This window comes from Rhyacophila brunnea, unplaced genomic scaffold (assembly GCF_057557595.1).
Source record: "Rhyacophila brunnea isolate RB1 unplaced genomic scaffold, BYU_Rbru_1.0 scaffold_7, whole genome shotgun sequence".
Classification (NCBI taxonomy): Eukaryota; Metazoa; Arthropoda; class Insecta; order Trichoptera; family Rhyacophilidae; genus Rhyacophila; species Rhyacophila brunnea.
Genome location: NW_028233339.1, coordinates 46,264,408 through 46,288,408, shown reverse-complemented (window position 1 = coordinate 46,288,408; position 24,001 = coordinate 46,264,408). Strand labels below are relative to the sequence as shown.

At 38.5% G+C, this 24,001-nt stretch overlaps 1 protein-coding gene across 4 annotated transcripts in view; it reads right to left on the bottom strand.

Moving 5' to 3' along the window:
* The window catches only part of skd (mediator complex subunit skuld), a 222,147-nt gene that overhangs the window by 5,677 nt on the left and 192,469 nt on the right, over positions 1–24,001 (bottom strand). Inside the window, exons 8-21 of one of the 4 annotated variants that reach the window (XM_085958364.1) lie at positions 23,304–23,381; positions 21,240–21,549; positions 20,424–20,551; positions 18,950–19,181; positions 16,619–16,741; positions 15,537–15,800; positions 14,603–15,043; positions 13,841–14,087; positions 12,847–13,664; positions 12,206–12,398; positions 11,808–12,043; positions 10,993–11,196; positions 9,296–9,671; positions 8,641–8,918 (exon numbers count right to left, since the gene is read on the bottom strand). In XM_085958364.1, coding sequence (XP_085814490.1) covers positions 8,641–8,918; positions 9,296–9,671; positions 10,993–11,196; positions 11,808–12,043; positions 12,206–12,398; positions 12,847–13,664; positions 13,841–14,087; positions 14,603–15,043; positions 15,537–15,800; positions 16,619–16,741; positions 18,950–19,181; positions 20,424–20,551; positions 21,240–21,549; positions 23,304–23,381 — 3,928 coding nt within the window. The remainder of the gene's footprint in view (positions 1–8,640; positions 8,919–9,295; positions 9,672–10,992; positions 11,197–11,807; positions 12,044–12,205; positions 12,399–12,846; positions 13,665–13,840; positions 14,088–14,602; positions 15,044–15,536; positions 15,801–16,618; positions 16,742–18,949; positions 19,182–20,423; positions 20,552–21,239; positions 21,550–23,303; positions 23,382–24,001) is intronic. The other 3 variants (XM_085958365.1, XM_085958366.1, XM_085958367.1) reach the window with 3 other exon arrangements.

Here is a 24,001-nt window from a genome sequence, read left to right as displayed (position 1 = left end):
CACCTAAACTGTAATAAACAAGATTAAAATCTCAAACACACTGGTAAGACTGTCATAGGCTGATTGGTATATGATAATAATTAGATCCTTTTTCATTTCTATATGGTACATTAGGAAGGATTCTCGCAGTCAATAAATGTCATCTCATAACATAAATGAAGTTAGCTGCGAGACAAAAGTGTGGCCACTCGATTCCTAAATGCATATTTATATTGTTAGAAGTATAAGATAAATATGATGTCATAGCTAATAAATTATTTAAAGTACATGATAATTATTCATTTATAATTATTAAATTTATATGGTACCGTTTGCACATTTTTACACCAATTCACAATTTCAATATTTTAAATTAATTATCGGGATATCAAAATTTAAAAATTGGTAACATTAGTCTCGGCATGACGCGTATTACGTCAGAGATGTGACGTCACTATTCAACAGAGTCTGTTTAGGTTTATGCATGTAAATTTGCATTAAATAGCTTGAATGTAGTTTGCTGTTCTATGCATACGCCAGTTAGATTATTAATTTGTTATTAGATTTTTTATCAGTAATATTGGGTGAAGTGGGTATTTACTATTTTTTTTTCTGCACTGCACTGCATATTTCTTTGGTTTTAGTCAATGACATTTATATGGACGAATCATGTGGAAAATAAAATGACACTCACTTTGTGTCGGGTCTGCCGGATGGCGAAATTCATATTTTAATATCGGTATCCTTCGCTCAAATGAACATTCCGCTTGCAAGCGGTCTGGCGACACCGCTGGGTCTGCCCATACAAAATATCGATGCAATTCAATGACAGAACAATTTGACAGAAATGGCCGAACATTTTTACGCAGGCAGCGATGATTTCTCCGTTCCTATAAGGGCTCAACGCACAAATGGTGATTTATAAATTTGGTCCGTATTGTAATGACAGTAAGGTATATATTCGTTCAATTTTTCAAATATGGTAGTACTGTTTGCACCGTACTTCAGCTAATTGATTTGCATGAACGGACTGGTAATATTATTTTCAATTTATTATATGTAATTAAACATATTTTTTGACATCGTTTGTTTAATTTAAAATACTTTTTGTCGCGAAATCGATAAATGTATTGTGAAGTATATATTTTTATAATTGAATCGCTACAAATTAAAAAGTGAAATAATGAAGAAGGGAGAATAGTAGTATTATGTCAATGGATTTAGCGGTTTTATTGTCATTATTATCTCTCATTAAATTTTAGAGTTCCTCGCAAAGCAGAAAGGCGATTACATTGGACATATATACTTAGAGTATTAAGATGCGATCCATGTTGGACACCATCGGATGAATGTGTAATATGTTCTGATCATTTTGATAGAAAACATTTCATCACGACAAGGAATGGACTTCGTCGATTAACCCGGCACCTGCCTCAAAAATCGTATGACGCACCATAACTACGCATGAATTTCATTATCGTCTTTGTTCTATACTAAAAAAAGCAATAAAAAATATGTCACAGCTCCAGTCGAGAACCCAAAACCATTAAAATAATTTCGACACACTAAAAAACCGTAATAAATCAGTTATAATATCAGAAACACTCGAACAAACGAATGCTATCCAAATTTGAAAGAACTCACCGTAAGACGCCATTTTGTAGCCAATAGTTAGAGCTCTGCGCGGTGTGTACTATTTCGACACTTGTGCATTACGTTCCCACGAATTGAAGTGTTACTAATTTTCAAGTGCATATCGATAAATCACATATTAATGTCTTCGGGTTGAGTCGTAAACAAATATAAAGGGGACCCTTTTAATATATTTAAACTACACAAACACTTAACTTATTGAATATTATTGATAAATTAACACGAACTCAGATATTAAAAAAAAAACAAATACAATAATAAACCTATTTTAAAATTCTTTTGACGTGTGATATATTTTAAAGCAAGGTGACAGACATAACGCAACATCACACGTTGGGCACATATAGCGAGAGAGTTTTGTTTTTTTCGGATTTTTTTTAGAATTCCCGCATACGAAACATCTCCTTCTAGGCTTATCGGTATTTTGTGTCGGTAAAATGTATTCTGGCAAATGTCCCGTTGCACTTTTGGGCAATAATCGTACGGGATTATCGCTAGTTGACGCTGTCGGCTTGGGCAGGGGTGCATTTGAAATTCTCACACAATATTTGTTCACTAATTGTTTTATTACACAGAGTTGAAAATCGCCCAATGTTTTTTTGTCACATTTAATAAATTTATATAAATAAAAAGCATTTAATAAATATAAGTCGATCATGTGGAATGCGACCTTTTTATACCACTTGATCGACTTTCTCATACACGACAAGTTGCTAAGCATCATGTCGGACTTATCTACCGTACCCATATTTTTGTTATAATCTATAACACATTTTGGTTTTTCGATGTTTTCGCCAGTTCTATAGTTCACTTTTCCCGTTGGTCCAAATGATGCATCGTGGAGGGTGGATAGCATGTGAACATCCCTCCTATCGTGCCATTTCAGAGCCAAAAGTGGACTATTGTACTTAGACTCGGTATCTCCCTTTTTCAGTTTGCTGAACTCTGGCATATCTTTACGATTTTTTCTCACTGTACCGCAAGCATTCGTTTTGTGAGAGTGAAGGTATTTAAAAAGCGCCGGACTCGAATACCAGTTATCACACCATAAGGTGTGACCTTTCCCGATGTAGTCTTTCATTAGCGTTGTCACTACCGCACCGGAAATACCGAGATTTTCATTGTCTTGTATGTCAGTCCCTTCCCCACAATAAATTATAAAGTCAATAATATATCCTGTCATTACGTCACACATCACAAACATTTTTATTCCAAATCGATGTCTTTTGGAAGGAATGAATTGTTTAAAAATTAATCTACCCTTAAACACGATTATGCTCTCATCTATGCAAAGATTCTGATACGGTATCATCGTTTCCCTAAAAATTGTTCTTGTGTGTTCTAACAGTAATCTAATTTTAGCTAGTCTATCATTTGAGGCGGTCACACTAGGATCAGAAAAATGAAGCATTTGTAAAATAAGTTGGTATCGATTTCTAGCCATTATTTTCCCAAAAATGTCTGCATGCAGGTAAGGATCGGTACTCCAATGTTCCTCTATCGACGTGTGCTTATTTCGAGTCATCAGCATTGATACGGCAAAAAATGTATACAACTCCGGCACTGACGTGTCTGTCCAATTGTGTGATCGCGATTTCGGTCCAAGGTCTCCCGCACTGTACGAATGGTTAAAAAATGTATTCGTTTGGTTCACTATTTCCGACATTATATTTTTATTCAAAAAATGTTCAAAGAAAAGACATTCGGGAGAGGATTCGTTCAAGTCGTTCGATGTCACGCCAGATCGACAATCATTGAATTCGTGAACTATTGGAATATACGGGCCAGTTCTCCACGACCGCAAAAATTCAATTGGCTCGTCAGAGTCCGTATCGTCGACGTCATGATCAGTCTCATGCTGTTCCAATTCCTCTTCCGACATATCATAATCTGAGTCCAATTCCTCATTAGTACGCACATTTTCTTCCTCCATATTTACGCACTATAAAACTATGAAATGTTTTTAAAATGTTTAACTACAGTATTAGGGAACGCCAAATCACAGAAACCATTAAACTCACACACAATAGTTATTGATATCAGTATTAATTTTCACATTCACTAAAATGGGACACGGTAGACAGTACAAAAAGTATTTTAAAAATCGCGGTAAAATAAAATCATACGTTCAATAGTTAATCATGCCAGTTTTAATGTGATAAGTACACCAGACAGCAAAAAAAGTATTTATCAACGATTGCGGTAAATATTCAACTTGTATGCGATAAATACAATCCCGCGCAATGGCCCGCTCGGTTGAAAGTCTGTCGTATACTGCGCAGTCGCGGCGCGCAGTTCAAACTGATTTCTGTCGACCGGCAAAACTTGGCCGTACGAATTGGTTCGAAACTTTGGTGATTATTTTATATTTAGAACCAATGCTTTTAAAATATGTCATAGGTGGCAGGAGAAGGACAAATCAGGCCAAATTTACGTGAAAAAATCAGTCCCGTATGATAAATATGGACGCGGTGACATCGATTTATACACATGCGCATTGCGAATTTGGCCGATTTGTACAAGGTGTGTGACATCGGCGCCGGCCGGGTTAACAAAAGATAATAATCTCATATCATGTGCTCCATTTACTTTTTATGAATATTTCTATTTACTTTCTGTTGTTTTCTCTGTTTGCTTGCTCTCTGAATTATTAAAACATGCACCTATAATATAACGTTAATCGTGTATTTTTTATAACTTCATTCTTGATTTTATTGTCATTTCTTGTTGTGATTCTATAATATTTAAATAAATAGTAATAGAATTGGTATCATTTTCATGCTGAAATAATATTTTCTCCAATAAACTGATACTGGTTTTGTCATTAAAACATTTTCAACGGATCAATTTTCAGTTTCAAAATATTCTTATTAAACGCCGCTTCAAATTATACCAAATTATTATATTGCAATTCAATAACCATCATAATATGTTATTGTTTAATCTCAAACATCTTAAGCAAAGCAATATGATCAAAACGTGAAAATCTAATTACATATTCGTTGATATTTATTTGTACACTGTATGGTTTGTTAGCGCCGTAGCAAAGAATATTTTGTTTAGACAAACAACTTTTCTCAAAACTACGTAATATTCGTATTTCTTCCATAATTTGCCGCCCCTCATAATGTGGCGCCCCTAAGCAACGTTTGGTCTGCTTATCGTGTATTTTTTATAACTTGTTTCTTGATATTTTTTTGTTTTGATTGTTTATGTCATAATAATTAAATTAACAATACCATTGTTATCATTACCATGATTTTATAATATACGGGTATCGTTGTTATAACATTTTCCACGGATCAACTTTCAGTTGAAAATGTCGTAATGATGAAACTGGTATCGCCTGTTTGAAAATAAATGTACGAAGATACATAAGTCAAACATAAAATAATAATATATTTTTATAACTTGTTTTTATCTCGAATAAATGGCGTTCAATAAAAATTTAATTGTGTTTGACTATTTTTTTTTGTTATATTTATCTACCTCCGTTCTCTTGTATTATTATCATAGGTACCTACTTTCTTCTGTATTCATACTTCGAAACTGTGTTATTAACCTTTTTATCGCGACATAATTTCGCTCATGTACTTGTTCGGGCGCGCTGCGATTTTTACGATTCATAAATCATACCGAAACGTCATTAAAAATGTACCTAAAAATCCACTGAGTGGCTCTAGCTATAATAAAACATTCCTTTTAATTTTACAGCATGTGAAAATAAACAAAAAGATCGTAAATTAAGCAACACAGCTTTAAGAAATTCTGTCATACATAATAAAGCACGCTTGGAGTACATACCGCAGAGTGAAGTGGCCTCTATGATACCGGATAAGTGGTAGACACTTGCGCCGATGATTAATGTTCACACGTTTTTTAACACCAACACAGAACGCACACAATCGTTATTGTTATATTATTTCCTTACAACTTGGTCTCATATTTCAGTCACACCTAATTAATGTTTATGGCTTAACTATATTTCAAAAATTGATTTTGTCATGGTAGTCATAAAAACAGGGCACAGAGCATAAAGCGACATCACATGCTTCACACATAATGTTCGTCATTTTTCTTTTTTTATCTTTAGTAGTTGAAGCAATACACACACGACATCTTCGATATGGTTTTGTTTTATTTACTGTTGGAGGAATTTTACGGGGTAAATGTCTTAGGAGTTCTGTTTTTAAAATTCTTTTTGGGTTATTAACTACACGAGTAATTTGTGATGTCGATGGTCTTGAGGCACTGCCATATGTTTCGATTAATTGCCGGATTACGTTTAATTGAAATTCAGCTAAACTAATTTTTTTACCGGTGATAACTTTGTAAAGTATGCTACTATTTAATAAAAATAAATCTATGATGTGGAATCCAACCTTTTTATACCACTTAAGACTCTTTCGCATACACGAGAGGCTGCTCAACATCATGTCAGCTTTGTCTACCGTGCCCATATTTTTATTATAATCCACAACGCATTGTGGTTTTATAATGGGTTGTCCTGTGGCCCTATTAATTTTATCTGTCGGTACCATGGAGTCATCATGCATGGTACTGATCATATGCACTTCCCGCCTATCATGCCATTTTAACACGAGCAATGGGCCACGGTTAAGAGATTTTACTTGTCCTTTCTTCAGTTTATCAAATTTTGGCATTGACTTTCGTGTTTTACGTACCGTGCCGCAAGCATTTGTCTTTTTTTTATGTAGAAACTGAAATAATTCTGGGCTGCTGTACCAATTATCACAAAATAGTTTATGCCCTTTACCAAAATAATCCTTCATCAAAGTGGTGACAACAGCCCCAGATATTCCCAAAAGTACACTATCACTTATTTCGGTTTCTACACCACAATAAATAATAAAGTCTAAAATATAACCGGTTTCCACATCACAAATCACAAATAATTTGATTCCAAACCTATGTCTTTTTGACGGTATAAATTGTTTGAATATTAATCTCCCTTTAAAAACAATGATACTTTCGTCGATGCAGAGATTTTCGTTTGGTAGCATTGTTTCTTTGAATATTTTTCTGCAGTGGTCAAGAAGTGAGCGCACTTTATAAAGACGATCTCCAGTAGGGATTTGGGTATCAGAGTAATGTAGCATTTGTAGAATCAACTCATACCGATCTCTTATCATAGTTTGGCCAAATATTTTAGAATTTAATAATGGATCAGCACTCCAATGTTCTTCAATTGTGAGATGGCGATTTCTTGTCATCAACATTGATACAGCATAAAAAACATACATCTCTTCTGGGCATGTATCATACCAGGCATGGATCCTTGCATTCGGAGTGTGGGCTTGTGTGTTGAGCATATGGTTGTGGTAATTATTTGTATGGTTAACTATGGTATTCATTATTGTTTTGTTAAGAAAATGACGAAAAAATTCCATTTCTGTGGAATTTTCATTGAGCTGTACACTAGGGTTAACGCCTGAGTTGAAACTATCAAAATCGTATGTGATCGGCACGAAGGGACCCGCAGTCCACGATTGGAGTAAACTGTCTGGTGCTGCACTGGTAGACGGTTCAGCCACTCCTTCATCACTGCCTATATTGGAAGGCTCGTCAACATCGTCGGGATGTTCTACTAGCGCAGCTTCTTCATTATCACTTTCCATCTCATAGTCCGAATCCAAACATTCAACATCAGGGATAGACATTTTTATTTAAACACTAAATATGCTATTATAACTTAACAGTTTTGAGGAAATTTAAAGTTTTAATTCACTACACAATAATATTAAATTTTAATCTTAGTTCTTTATTCGACTAAAATGAGAAGAATTTTAATCATCACTTTCCTTGAAATAAAAATGAGTGGCCGTGAATTTTGAAAATCTATTCTACATTTTTTAATTTAAATTTAAATATTTTACAGATTATTATTTACTTATTCTCAATTTTTCGTATGTATTTCCATACAGTACAAAAGATTTATTATAGGAATTTTAAATTATTTATGTGTTAATAATTTCGTTTTCACTTTACAACCACTGATTTAATTCATAAAATCACTTTTCATTTAAAGAATTAACGCACATAATTAATTATTAACAGAATGGCGCATCAATAATAATTTTATAGAAAACCGTAAAAAACTTTGAAATGTATCAATCACAACACGAAAGCAATCGACTGTTGAAAATTATCACCGCACTAGCCGATTTCATGTATGAGATCATTAACATCAATTCGCGCCGGCGCAAATTGCGCAAAGCAACTAGCGGTAAATTTTGAAACCAATCATTGGAAATCTGTTTTACTCCAATATCGACAGGGTATGTGTCTTTGCTTAATTTCGAATTATCTAAGAAGTCTTATTGAAAAAAAGTCACAGATGTCAGTAAAGGAATAACCCAGCTAGTTTTTCAAACAAATTTCGACTGTATTACTCGCCGAATTACGAAAAAACGGAGGTAGAAACTTATGGGCACTTCTGGATGCCCTTAGCGGTGAACGGTTTAACTATCATGGGCATTTCTAGATGCCGTTAGCGGGAGGAGGGTTAATTGATAAAAGGCATGTATTTATTATACACACAACAAAAAGAATAATAATATAAATAACGAGTTACAAAAATATTTAAAGTTATTAATTAAGGGCAGAATTCCCAGTTTGCGTCTGGAATCGTTTCGCTGAATGCCTGGAAGCGTTTCGCTGAATCTCCGGAAGACGTAAGTAACCCGAGAATTCTAACGCGATGACATTAATACGCCGTTACAATAAAGGCTATATTACTCTAAATTCTCGAAGCTTGATATCGTATAATGGAAATGCAACGTCATATGATCACGTGATGTCTACCTATACATCTGTGAATAAGTTTCGTGCACTATTTCTCGAGCTCGCCGATATGAAATGAGTTGTCCATTTAATACGTCATTGGTTTTAGTGCATATTTTAATGATTTTAAGTGCATGTATATAATCATGTTTTTTGTTGCATATAAATCCGCTCCCTAGTGATAAACAAGAATGGGAAACCCACCTGAGTGGTAGCGCTGGTCGGGAAGACAAGAATATGGGTGCAGGTAACGTCCTGGGGCGTGCTCAGCTGGCTGGCCACGGAGGCCTGGCTGAAGCGCTCATCGGGGGTGAACTGGTCGGACATGAGTCGCAGGGCAGAGTCGGGCTCTGTGGATACGAGGCAGGCACTGAGGATACACGGGGCGCCGCCGGGGTACAGCAGACCGCAGCTAGCGCACACATCTCTCAGAGCTGTCGACGCCTTCAACAGGTTCTTCCGTGATAACAGCCAACTCCAGCCTATTATGACATTAGATTGTTAGTGTTACAGGTCAATAAAATTAATTGAACAGAAATGTCTTGTTATATAGCATTTCTTTAAAGCAGTGGTTTTCAAATTTTATTATGCCATAGTACATTACTAAATGCCTAAAATACCAGTTGGGATGGGTGAGCACGTACAAGTACTGTCCCTTACTATTTTTAGTCCCAAATTTATTATGCACTTCTACAACATTTTACTATATTACATTTGGATTCGTGTCAAGTTTTTACAAACAACATGTGGGCGTCACTAGAAATTGCTACTTTGAGAATCACCACTGTTTTATAGATTGATTATTTATTATCCAGTCACAAATAAGAGTCAAATTGAGAATGAAGGAAAATATCCAAACCTTTAAGTTCTCCGTGTCCTATCCTCCCGATACGTCCTACGACCAGCCTCCACGGCTGAACTGACTGACTCATCACTCCAAGGGTGAAGTCCATTAGTTTGGTGAGTCCCAGTCTTCTGGCGGGCGGCGCCCTTCTCCGGCGAGACCTGCCGGGCACGTCCACGTTGATGGTGCAAGACTCCAAAAGTTCACCCCGCCCGTCCGTGGCCACGGCCAGCAGCCAGCTCTGGTCAGCCGAGAGGCAGTATGACAGGTAGAGGACAGAGCAGGGGTCGGGCGCGGCCTGCCCGAATGTCTCCGCCACGTCTTTCAAAGGCCGCGGGGGTGCCAGAACGTACGGGGGTACGTACAGGCGGTAAGGCATACGGTTCTTTTCCTGAATGACATAAAAAAATGTCCATTTAAAATTTGCTGTTACAAATCTCTAATAAACTTCTTTCGAGGCGGCCAAAATTCGCATCAGATTGTAGAGCCAACAAGAAATATGCCTTTTATTGTATTGCAGTAATATATATAGACCGGTGACTGCACCGAGCTCAGTAAAAGTTCAAAGCCAAATACGGGATAGTACATGCTACATGGTTTGTGCTATTCTGTAAATGAGGTCTTCCTCTCAAATGATCCCACATTATTCTAAGGAATGTTGATGTTTTTATACCGATAGTGAAAAATTTACTACCGTAACCCAGTTTCGCGTTAAAGTTGACCACTCGTAACCACCATTTTCACTACTTTACAGGGGAGCATTAAAACTGAAGAAAACGAAAAGTATTGAAAATAAAGCAAAACCAAAAATACACTTTGTTTAAATAGTGAAACAATGTTTTTATTTATCAGATAATGTTAACATTTTTATGAAACAGAAGTTATTGGCAAAAATATATCTACGAGGTTACAATATACAACAAAAGAAGCTTAATTCTATGATACGTGGAAACAGTTCATACTAAATGGAACCTCTCAATCCCATCGCAATCAGTTTGATTTATTGTGATGAGGGAGCCTATCATAGAATGCGTGGCATTCTTCAGGTATTACATTTTTTAATTCCTGCAAATCTTGAAATTTTGAAAAAACTGCCAAACGTGTCACATACGAGAGCTACCAACTTTTAAAATGCATCATTCTACAATGCAATTAAGATATTTAATGTCGACACCTCGTAAGCCGTAACGTTGATTCCTTGTAACTTTAACTTTTTCCATTAAACACTGGACATTATGGTTACGAGGTAACTACTTTTGTTATTATGACCAGTTTTATGACGTTCTTGTAACTTTGAGTCAACAGATAGGTAGGTATTGAAAATCTGTACAAGTTGGCATTCATAGTCCATTTTGGCTAAAAACTGGGTTACGAGTGATCAATTTCTCACCATTGATATGTTAATTAATGTCTGAGCCAAAACATAAGTAGAAGTTAAATACCCACATATTATATTGTAATCTAATAAGAATTAATTATTGTTACGAATAAATTCCTTATAACTTTTCATAGAAAGCAGTTACATGTTTGACTATGTTGTATAAATAAGTACATATGAGGTGATATCAATCCTCAGAATCTTGATTCATTTTGAATAAATTGATTTGGAACAATTATGTATCTTTTTAAAAATACTGTTGACCCATTTTATCAGGGGTAGATTGAAACAAAGCATTATCTGTACGGTTAAATAGGATTTAATGAGGTCTCACATCTTTGTTCTTGAGGAAGAGGTCAGCATTGGCGGCAGTGCCGAATCCGGTGAGCGATTTGATGTTAGTGGTGTGAGCCAGGTGTCGCCGACACTGCGAGAACACGCCGAACGCCAGCGAACGGAGTTGCGCCGCACGTCGCTTGCCGCGCGTGCCTCCACTGCCACTCGAAGGCACGTCCGATAGACTCTCGCACGGTATCAACTGCAAACAATCAAATGATTTATAGTTAGTATGCATTACATAATAACTCTAGTTATATTGATTGTACTCATTTTTTAAGATTATATTTATAAGATGCCTTTGAAGAATTGAATTCCACTATTTATGTACATTTTTTTCAACATTAAAAAGTTGAGAGCACAAGAAAACTGAGTAAAAACAGAGTGTGTATGGGAGATAATTATAGCTATGATCAAATGATTGAAGGCTGATTCATAGAAACAACTAGGTGTGCTACCGTGTACTCTTACTGATACGAGTAACACGCATAACATAATTGTATGACTGAAATCGTACTCTGCCATAGCATATTGGCTGATTAATAAATTAATTATTGTTTGCACCGCGCTGAAGTTAATCTGCCGATAGAAAAACGGTCTACGCTACTATCGACTGGGTATGATCGTCCAATTAATTAATCATTCATGCGTGCTTAGCTTTACTGTCTTTTATTTAGATATTAACATTTTTTTTCCTTGCTTTGAATTTGTCATGTTCATTATAATATAAATTTGAGTTTGGATAATATGTATAACAATTGTATTTCGATAGACGGCAATAGTGAACTTAAATGCGGCGAGTTTTCTGCATACCTGAACGGTAACATTGGACCTGATGTGGTCAGGCAGGGAGTGTAGCAATGTGGCTGCGGCTCTTAACATTCCCAGACAGGACGTCCGCCGGTCCTCTCCCGCGCTCGGCTCCACAAGATAGACCACGATGCACGGGGCGCTTCCTTCTTCTTCTTCGTTCCCCGTGTCGGGCACGCTGCCCGACCCCGGGAGGCCGATCGGGTTGCCTGCACTCGTTGAACTGCCTGTCTCCATGTCTGAGCAGCAAAAAAATCACATTATATAATACAAAATATCTGACATCCAAGTACAATCACATTAGTAAAGATTCACAGTAGACTGACTGAAGTAAGGAATAACCAAAATAATTTGATATGAGCTGAAAGAAGATACATGGTACTTTGATATGGTATAATTACCTTGATGGTCAGTGCTGGGGGTGGCAGCAGGCGTAGGAGTAGGCGGATGGTCAGGGGTGGAAGGAGGGGCCATGGGGGACGGGGCGGCTCTCTCGGGAGGAGGTGGTCGACTCCCTCCCGAAGATTCCCCATCTAGTAGCGTGGCATCCAGCTGAACGCCACTCAGCGCTGGCCCTAACACACCTCGACACATCTGCAATACAAGTAAGTTATAAGTAACATAATCACAAAATATAATGAACCGTACACACCTGTGCAGAGTAGACCTTGCGTGCGAATGTGAACGTGGGCAGGACAAAGTTATGCCGATCTAACGTGTTGACAGTTTTTTAGTGAACACAAAGAAATTCATGGTGGCGTTGTCTATTGTCGTTGGCGGTTACTAATTGTGGAAGGAAAAAAAATTGTTCGTACGCGTCATGCTCGTTACTGTCGCAGTTCACAGGTGTGTATACAAAGTTAAATATACTGAACTCTTTTACTACTTTACAATAAATTTGTTGACAGTTTGCGAGCCCAGCACTACAAGGTTCTAAGTGTATTTTTGACAAAACATGAGTTGCTATTGATTGATAATAGTATCATTATAAAGTCACATTACAAAGTTACAACCGACATCAAGAAATAAAAATAAAACAGACCTGGGCATATAATTTGAGTATTTCACTAGAAGTCCCTTCAGGCAGCTTGCAAAACCAACTGTCGAGGGGCTCTGGTCGGGGGACCTTGGGCACCAGGAGGAGGCCGTCTTTGGATATTCGGGCGACGGGTGCGTGGCGGCCCAAGCGGCACTGTTCATACGCGGCCGATAGGTCTCGCATGAAGGCCCGTGTCCGGTGGACGAGCGAAGGGGTGTCAGGTACCAGCACTACGTAGCCGGCATCCCGGGAGTAAGAGTACGGCTCCAGAAGGAGCTTGTCCCAGTAACCGAGGGCATATGGAGAGAGGGACATCCAGTCACGATCGTGACCCACCAGCAAGGGTGGGACGGGCTGCGGTTCGCAGAGGTCTTCCGTGCCACGTCCTGCCAGCCGATGGAATTGACGCCAGGTGAGCGGGCCCGCCACAGCGTCCCACATACGAGTACTGCACTTCTTCTGGATGGCGTCCTGCAGTAAGGGCTGCAACCGCCGCATCACTCGCACCACATCTCGTCCTGCACGGGGAGCGGGCGCACGGAGGAAAGGCCAGCGATGGACGGCAGGCGAAGCGCGACCGGCCGCAGCCTCCAGGGCTAAGGCGGCCGCCTCTCCGCAGTCCGCGTACTCCAGCAGGTGAAGTCGAGGTTCAGGTGAGGCGGCATCGGCAGCTTCCGCTGCGGCCACGTGCAGGGCGCTGCCGCCTCCCAGCAAGCTGCACTGCTCTCTTACTAACTCTACGAGGGCGGCCGCGTAACTTTTATCCGGATCGCTGAACGCTCCGCCCTCCTTTTTGTACTCTGCCGGGTCTTCCGCAAGACCTGCAAAAATGAAATGATATCATGGACATCAGGGTTCGCTCACACAAAGTTCATTCTTTTGTTAATAAAACATATATTCTGTGTAGTTGGTAAATAAACTCAACTTACATTGCTATAAGAGTGATTATTTCAACGTATTCGTATACGAGGTTTTTTTTTGTACTAACTGTACTAACCTGTAATTTCCATCTCATCCTCGTAAAAGAGTCCGGCTCGATGAGCCAACCTCCTGTTGACAACGGCACTAAAGCCGCAGTTACACCGAATGGGCTCCTCCTCAAAGAGGGCGAGACCGTTACTTCCTAAATTGGGGGGCACGGGAGGCGGCGAGGGGTCTCCCATCGGACTCCCCGGGGAGAGCGGCGACGAGGCTCCATTCGTAAGGTAAACTCCTGAATCTGCACCGCGGATGTTACCCACAACCTGCGCAAAAAGAGTTGAGTCAAATATATTTCAATGTTGTAATGTAAATCTGAAGCATTCCGTAATTCTATTCCGAGCTTAATAATATACTCAATATATAATGAATTCTGATTAAAATTTTATTTTAGTAACTATTATTTATTTAAAATGTTTACAATGTACGAATTGAACTACCCTCAGTGCAGCATTTCTGAGTCAGTGTCATGATATTCATCTGTTTGGTTTGCATCTCCGCCAGAGAGGCATGAGACAACACCTTCTATCCAAGTACCTTAGGACTGTATAAATACGAGCTCCTCGAAGTCACACGAGATAAATCGGGATCCGAAAATCACTGCAGAATTTGCATACTTTTTTTATTTTGCGGTTTGTAGTTTTATTGCATCACTAGCACTATATTATATTAGTATGATCGGTTAGTTTTGTCACTATTCGGTAAATACCAAATAACATAAATTTTTCATCACTACCTAATTAACAGGGTTATACTGTATAATATATTATATGTAACATACCTTGGGTCCGGCATTGCAGACGCACATGGTACAGCTATCGAAGTTGTGGTCTCGGAAGATATTGAGGGCCGTGTCAGCCAGCAAGAGGTTGAGCAAGAGGGCGCATCCAGAAGAGGGCGGTACGGGTGGCGGAGGGGCAGAAGAGGCAGGGGAAGGCGTGGAGAGGGGGGCCAGGGGAGGAGGCGGAGCAGAAGGACAGCCGACAGAAGCGGGCTGAGAAATGGTGCCCACGCTGTTGAGGTTGGGTATGTGGTGAGGCGTTCTGGGCGCGGCGGGTCTGGTAGGCGGCCGCGAGTCGGAAGAGGGCGGTTGCTGCTGCCAGGAGGGTCGGTAGACGCAGTTGGAGGGGGGCGGCGTGCTGGCTAGGCCGGACAGCGCCGCATATTTGGAGGAGCCCACATACTTGCATATCGTCGGCGGTTTGAATACGTACGACCAGTCCTGCAAATTATTGACATGAGAAACCACGATTCACTTCTACAAACGTTCTTATAAAATATCCACATAAAATACACATTTTATACAAAAATTCTACTCTCGGTGCAATCCATTACATTATACCAGAAAAGTTATGTAGTCTTGTTTTAGAAAGAATATGCACATATCTTTAAATAATGAGAGGGTAAATTAAATGAGAGAAAATATCTATTCAATTATTATTACTTATTTTAGTAATTGAGTTAGCATTTACTTGGTAGAATTCCATTTTACAAGAAATGAAAATATAATTAATATTAAATTCTACAGGTTTTTTTATAAAAAGGTTTGTCGATAGCTATTTATAAAAAAACCTGTAGAATTTAATATATATTTTCATTTCTTGTACTTATTTTAGCTTTATTGAATTTATTTGCAATAATACAAACAGAAGCTTGTAAAATTAAATGATGATGGAATTATTGCAGTTAAAGATAATAAGCCGTGATAAACTTACCTCTATAGGTTCTTGAGGCGGAGATCCGCAGGCCGATCTGTGCGGAGGCTGTTCGAGTTCTGGCAAGGTGAAAGCGCCCGGCGAGGGCTGCGGGTTGTGCTCCAGCGAGGGGGGCGTGGGGAACATCTTGCAGAGCTCCTCCGGCCGCACGCCACATTGCCGGCTGCCCGCGCGCGCTAGTCCTCCCAGCAGGGTGGTGGTGCTCTCGTCCAGACCGCAACCGCCCCCGCTTTTGTTCGAATCCGGCGGGGTGTGGACTTGCAACTGCACACAAAATGTTTTTTTACACACAATCCGGTAGCAATAATTAATTTTCTACACATCATGTCTCCGAGAATTAATTATTGCCTTTATATTATTATAATTTAATATGATGCGTGCATTGAAAATGAAAAAAATAAATGAAAGAGAGTAACAAACTAAAAATAAGAAAAGATGCATTTTATTGTAACTAATGAACCAAATGAATGAAAGTTACTTTGCTACATAATATTATAATGAATTACCATTACATATTTCCCAATTCTATGAGATTTTAACATTCTGGACTGGTATGGTCTGCTTAACAGGACATTCTCAACTGAATATCGTCCAAAGGGACGAAGAAACTTATATCCATTTGTAGCAATAAAATTATTACCATTACCATAAAAGCGATAAAATGACACGTTACGTTAAATGACAAGTATTTCTACAAATGTGAGGCAGCCTTTCTGATCCACCATTACATTGTAGTGGTGGATTACATGGATTAGGCAATTAACACAGTAGCAGGCAATCTTTGGACCGAGATTAAATTTCAAAAAAGTTCAATAGCAACTATATTTAAAATGCTGAAACAAAAAAAACTCAAAACCAAACACAAACCAAAACAAAAGGACTAATACAAAAAGGGGCAAAAGAAATACGTATAAATGAATTGTAAAATGCACACACAAATATAACCCAATATTTTTCAACTAGCATGATCAAGACAGATAGAAGAGAAGATGATGAACAAAAATGGAATGGAGTTAAAGAGAAGAGAAGATATAATGATGATGATGATTATAATAATTAGAAAGAACACGGGCAACACTCACAAGTCTTACCGTCTCGTCACCACTCGTGTCGTCAGAGTTGTCAAATATTTGGTCCAGGTCCTTGTAGGACGCCTGCAGCCCGTCCGATGTGAACAAGTTTTTATTCTCCTTGTTGGCATCGTCCTAAAAACCACAATTGAAAAGACCGTGTCAAATTGCACCCAATATTTCAATCGATAACCCAAAGACGGAGACTATAACAAGACAGAGCCTTATGAAATTTTTATTTTAAAACACTTAATGGGTTTTCTGGAAGGTTTTTAGTGTGGTAGTTACGATAACGAGAGCAAATTAATATTTTGTGAACGGCTGTAAAATAACCTCTTTGTTTTGTCTATTTGATATGAATGACATACGCATTTCTACGTATTCTATGGCAAAATCTATACATGTGCAGAATCCGTATACTTGCCTAATAGGTGAATAATTATATTTCAATTCCATATTGAGAAGTTATTTGATGATTCACCCTTATCCAATCATTTCAGGACAGCCTGTATCGACATATTATGCCATTTAAAGTTCAAACTACATGTATTCTATAACTAAATGAATTGGGAATAAATCTTAAGTTGTGTTGATATTTGCATAAATTGCTTGCAGAAGTCTGGTACAAATGAATTGCAATCGTTTTGCGTCACTCTCATATACTTAAGCTCCTTATCTAGTAGAAGTTATCTTAAGGCCCTTCGCTCACGGAGAAACTAACATCTGATAAACTGGTTGCTGGTGGAACTCATAAACTGGCCAATGACTGATGCTGCGCAGACGGCGCTACTGAAATCTACTAACAATAATAATCTCAACCTCAAACTGTCAAACCCATTATTGTCTTTCCTACTTCATTCTGAGCTTTTTCCGTAATATCTTTACGGGAATATGCTGGCAGCCTGTAATCATACAGGTAGGAGTATTTCTCAACATCTGCCACATATTTTAAATTAAAAATCGGTTCGCCCATCTTTAACTTTTGACGTTTTCACTTGTTATTGCTTGTTTAGTTCAGTTCAGTGCTACCAATTTTGGAAAGAAAATATGATTTTTCATCGAATCTACTGATATTGGTATCACTGTTTTATGGGTGACTGGAAACTGAGACTGGGAGACTAGCACGTCGCGTCTCTTCGGTTTCGGTCGCGGACGTTTTGAAACTGAGAGATTCCAGTCTTGCCGTCAGCGAGTCGCCATTGAAATACATTAGCTAGATACTGCAGTTTCAGTGTCGTCTTTTTTGAGTATTCACGTGAGCGGATGAGCTTAAGCTCCATCTAGTAGAGGTTATATTAAATGTTACGCCATAATTTGCTTTGTTACGCTCAATAATTTTGATACCATGGCATGCCGTACCATGGCAACCATTTCGATAAATAAAAACAGACTAATACAAAGTGTATTGCGGGGCATATTATACGGCAAGCATTACAAAAGACAGCGAACGGTGTGCCGTACGTATTCGTTCATTCGCAACAATATCTCGGCGTCAAAATGAGAAAGTTTTGCAGGTCAGTTAATTAAGCTAATTAAACAAACAATTATCAGAACACATACACCTCATCCCCGGGTGCTTAATTCAATGCTTATAAATATATTATTATCCACTAAAATTGCTTGGTTGAATTGAAATTTTGCATTACGATGGTAATTTATTAAAACTGTTATTAACAGTAACATAATTCTTATTTTTTGCTTATCAAATGTCTCAAGGTAGGTTTATCAACTCTTTACAAAATCTAACGGTGACGTAGTCTTACGAGGGTTTCGATATGGTTACTATTCATTCATTCGTAGGACTGTTTGAATCTATTATTGGATATCTGAGACCATTTACATATTGTGATTGAATTTATACATTTTAATTGGTGAAACGATATCTGTAGAACATATCGATTGTTGAAAATGTGTCGTAAAAAATTGAGTTTATTTGTGTGACATGCTTATTACTCTGTGAAAAATGTTCTACGTCCGACATCCGCGGCAGACGGATATGAACTTTCTACTTTACCATAGACAAAAACTTACGATTTCATGCAAAAGTACAAAAAGTATATCTACTGAAAATAAACATTTTTTCCATCATATTCTCATTGACCAAGCGGGGAATCGAACCCGGATTGTTGATGTTTTACCGACTTACCCGCAGTGGCTGACAGACCCTACCTCCGCAATCAAAATAATTTTATGGATTTGCAAGGATGTCTGTGGAGTTGCCAACATCTTAGAGAGAGTGAAGGGCTAATAACCGATTCAACCAAGTACATGGGGGCAAAATGCTCCACCTATGTTTACATTTCTACATTTATAACTACTATAATTCCATGCATGCATTTTTACCTGGTTGGGGTCCTGGGACTCTCCCTTGATGTAAGGCGGCAGAGGTCCGTTGCACGGCTGCGGGTCGACGGGGGCCATCTTGGTGTGGGTGTGGCCCGCGTACAGATCTTCGCCTCGTCTCCACGGCGAAGGTTCTTCCCATCCGCCCAACGCGGCGGCACTTAAGCCTATCGAGTCCATTCCCACCGCAAACCCCTCCTCTTGTTTGAATTTCTTGACAGGATGATTGAGCCTGGAATAGTAAATAACATTTATGGCAACATGTAACAATATTACTCGGTGTATTTAATATGATATGCATTATTGTATCCCTCGCTGTCTCACGGTTAATCAGGCTTTAAATCATAGCCGTGTTTCCCAGCGGGACGTTAATCAAATAACTATTTTTTATGTAGCAAGAAAAAGATTATTTACGGAATACTCATTGCCGTAAACTCTGTTAAGCTTGCATATTATTATCATTTTAAAATTAATGTTACATATTTATAAATTGTGCGGGGGGCATCTGTTGCAGGTAAAAAGCTCTCAATTTCAGATATGAAGATGACACATTTGCTCATTGCAAGATCAGCTCAAGAAAAAGGCATCTTCCTTTACCGGGTTGAAAAACAAAAGTTCGATAGGCATAAACAAATCTAAGATAAAATTTATGGTCATAGATTTTAATAATATATACTACACAATAACACCCAGTCAGTCCGTTGCTGAAGGAAATAGATGTAGTCAGTGAAAATGTTTATTTCGGCCCTAGGGTCTGCCATCACTAATCGATCATCAAGATAAATAATGAACACCAAACTTTGTCAGTCATATTTATTTGTTTTCATTGAACTAAGAATACAAATTGCTGATTGTTTTACCATAATTGATAAAAAATATTCTTCTAACCATAAAATATCTAAAATTATATATGATTTAATGGCATATTAAATTATGGGATAATTTCCATTACGGTTTGCTTTAGGCAGGGTTTGATTGAATTTTAAAAACTAACCAATAGCAACTGTAATTTATATTCTTGACTGATAAAATTTTACTTTTCACTATTTATGTCGGATCTCCACAGCCTATCTCCATCCTTTGCCACTGCTAGAGACTTGTTACGACAATAGTCCCACCAATCTAGGGGCACTATCTAGAGCACAGGTTCCCAGCCAATGGGTCGTTGAATTTTGAAGCTGGTTAAGAGCTGAGCTAATGAAAACGTGGTAAAATACAATTTATCAGGGTCACGGTCGCGGGTCACTTGGCTTCTAGAAAATGGATGACTCAAAAAAGGTTGTGAATATGACGTGATCTAGACATTGCGCGCTTGCTAAATTAGTTTGAGGTAAATAGATTAAACAATATTTTTGGCAGTTTTCAATCATTTTGAATATACTATCGCTTGATTCATTATCACAGAATACCTCGAATACCCTATAATGCCACATAAATTAAATAGACATGCACGTGAAGGAAATGTGCAACTCACCAAGCGTGTAAGGTAGAATAGTCATAAAGTAGATCGAGCGATCTCTCTTCTTCCATAGGATCAGGTTCCACTTCTTGGAGGGCCAGTATCGGCCGCTTCAAACTCTCGCCAGGTGATTCCGCACACGTCTAAGACATAAAAAAAAATCTAAATACACAAGCTACAGAAACTAATAAGATATTTTTGGATACAAGAAATTATAAATTATCTTATGATTAACGTGATTTAACAGAATATCGTTTTTAACGTCGACTGAAATAATATAATAGTATACTCCGTATACTGAATTTACATAATGACTTTATTTTGAGTGTTTGAGCATTAAATAATAAATATATCAATAGGTACTGCAAAACCAAGGGCCAGATTAAAAAAATGTTTTTTTTATTCATTCTATTGAAAATGATGAGACGTTTTGATTGGTGTATTAATTTCTGAATCGACCAACGTCTTGTTATCAGCTAAAATCAATACCGTGTAGGATCCATGCAAAAAAACTGCAGATGAATCACAATATGGAGATAAAAATATATGATAACAATTCCGTGTAAAACAAGGTTTTTGTCTCATTTTCAAAATGGCTGACTCACGTTATTAGATATTTTTTGTAATTTTCACTGAATACAATTCGATGTGGATCTTGTCCGGCTCACGAAAAACAGATTTTTTAATGAGAAATGGATGATGGGTCCAAACACACACTGAAAAACCACATTATTATGAATTTGGCAGCGTTAAGGCGTTCCATATTTCTTACAACTAATCTCGGGGCTTTATAAACAATAATATTGTACTATTGAAATGTGCGATAGTCACCTGCTGAGGCCTGGGCGTCTGGGGCGTGTGCGGGGGGGCGAGCGGCGGGGTGGGGGCCGGGGTGTGCGGCATCTGCAGGTGGGGGGTGTGGGGCGTGTGCGGCGGGGCGGTCCGGGGGGTTGAGGGGGCAGCGGAAGAGTCGGGCGGGGCGGCGGGAGAGGAGTTGCCCCCCGCGCCCCCACTCCCTCCCCCCGCCCCCGCCGAGCTGTTGCCCCCGCTACCCCCGCTCCCCACCGCAGGCGAGGGCGCTCCGCAGCTGCCCGGCGAACCCCCGCCCGGAGTGCCCTGCGATCCGCCTACGCTCATGCACCTGGACACACATCAAATCATCGGGCCGTTATTATTTTGTCTTAAACTACCATCACTCAACACACAGAACAGACTATCGAACTTTTCTCACGTAATATCGTGAAAGAATAATCCATTAAATCAAAAGATAAATGTAGAGATGTATCTTGGTAAAAAACAAATTTGTTAGTGTTTAATTTGGTCTACTTCTACTAGACCTATCTTTATAATATTTTCAAACTCCATCATGCAAAGGATGCAAGAAACCCATACATGTTTCCGACGCGAGTGTTCCTATTAAAAATTGTAAATTAATTAAAACTTGTTTCTTCTTTTTCATTCTTTTGACCACGTCCGATCCTAATAGGATCATATGGGCCTCCACAGAGTAGAGGTTTGTTTTAACAGATTTTGTTACTTTGACTCATACACAAATTGAAAAACAATATGTATACTTGCTAGACCCAGAATTCGAGCCTGGGACCCACGGCGCTATAGGCTGACGCTTAAACTGACGCGCGGCCATCGCAAGTGAAAAAAATGAAATTGTAAATTAATTGAAACTTGTTTCTTACCATTATAATAAAAAACAATCGAGAGCTTTCCCGTGTTATAGTTAATAAATTTCACCACTTTCCAAATTATGAAAGAATGGTTTATTACGTATTGAATCTAAGTAAACTACACCTTTTCATAAATATATGAATGCCTTTTCACATTCTTGAATGAGTTTGGAACATAAATATGTATTCAGAAGCATAAAAAGTTTACTGTATCCGAATAACAATAGTAATAAACGAGAGGTCTTATTAGAGCTAATAATGGTTTTCTTATAATTATTATTTTAAAAACCATCACCGTAAGGGAAATGTTTTCATTATTTACAGCCAACTCCGACAAATGGGTAACACAATATTGAACTAAAGTGAACTCAGGTACCTATCAGGTATACGCCACAGAGAATAACCATAGATCGATTAAAGACATAGATACTCCCATCACCTTTGAAGATATACCAGCAAACTAGAACTGATCAGTAATGATTATTTATTTGTACAGCGGAGATTACTCGATCAATCCATCTCATTAAATTTATCCGAGGAGAGAATTGTAAATACTAGTATAGTGAACAGTTTGCTGATATATCTCTGTTCAAATTTACTCAAATAAATTTGGTGTACATTCACCTTCGTACTTAAAGCGTGCTAAGAGAGGAGCCGAAAGAAGCAAACGGGTGCCATTATAAATAATAAAGAAACAAAGCAGGCGATATATCGCTACGGAGAGATAAAAATGAACATGAGGACAGGCGGAGTGGGCTGCATGCTATCCTGCAATACAAAGGAAATAACCACAATGCATTAACTAAGAGGTGATACGGTATCTATCAGGTCTAAGGGGATGCTAGCAAAAGCACTCTGCGGTAAACAGGCGGTAACGGAACAATTCCAAACCGACAGTGAATTTGTGAGAGCATCCATTCGATACTCTTTCAGCTGATCTCGGAAACAATAAATAATGATGAAGGGCAGAGAGAGGTATACAAATCATAACACCACACTAACCGAAGAATGCCAAATTGTAATTTTGTTAATTCCACAAGAGTCGTCCCGTCCCATAGAATGAATACCTACGGAAGAGGCTGAGAATAGAGAATAAATATATGTCTGGCGGACTGAGTACCCCGGATGAAAGGATGTAATGCGAGTGACAGAGAGCAGCGGTTAGACAATGATGGGGGGGTGTTATGTCATTTCCGAGAGAGATGTAACTCACGTAGAAGAGTGTTTGTTGCGTGAGGAGTGGAAAGGTGCGGAGCGCGCGTGCCGCTCCCCGCGCCGGCCTCTACGCCACCTGCAACAACCAACCACAGCTCGTTCACACCCGGCTCGGCTACCCATCCGCGCCGACACACTACACTCCTACTCTTACTCCTGAGCCCGCCCTCACTTCATTGTAAACACCCACCGATTGCTTTCTTACCGATATATTCACCATTCTTATACAATTGTAACTATTTAGGTATATCATATTTATAATCTATCTATAATCTCGTCTATAGAAATTTATCACAAGCAGGAAAAATAACAGCATGTAATCATGTAACTAAAACTAAATACTATCTTTCCAGAACAAACTATTACAAATGACAGTAATTACAGTTGTGAATGAAATGGTACAATCATAATATTTAGACATCTGAGAATGGCTTCCACATCCACAATATATTCCCTTGAATAAGTTTGTCTTTTAATTAGTCGCCTATCTGTGGTGGATATATGGCAATGTCCATCTCTGAAGTTATGAGTCACAAATTTAATCTAAATCTCAATTCTCATACTTTTTATTTTTTCAATTTGAGTTTCATCCCGACTGAGGACCCAATGCGTCAACGACCCAATATCAGAAAACTATTAAAATTTATCATTATATAAATAATAGACCCATATTTCACCGTGATATCTGAGAGGTGT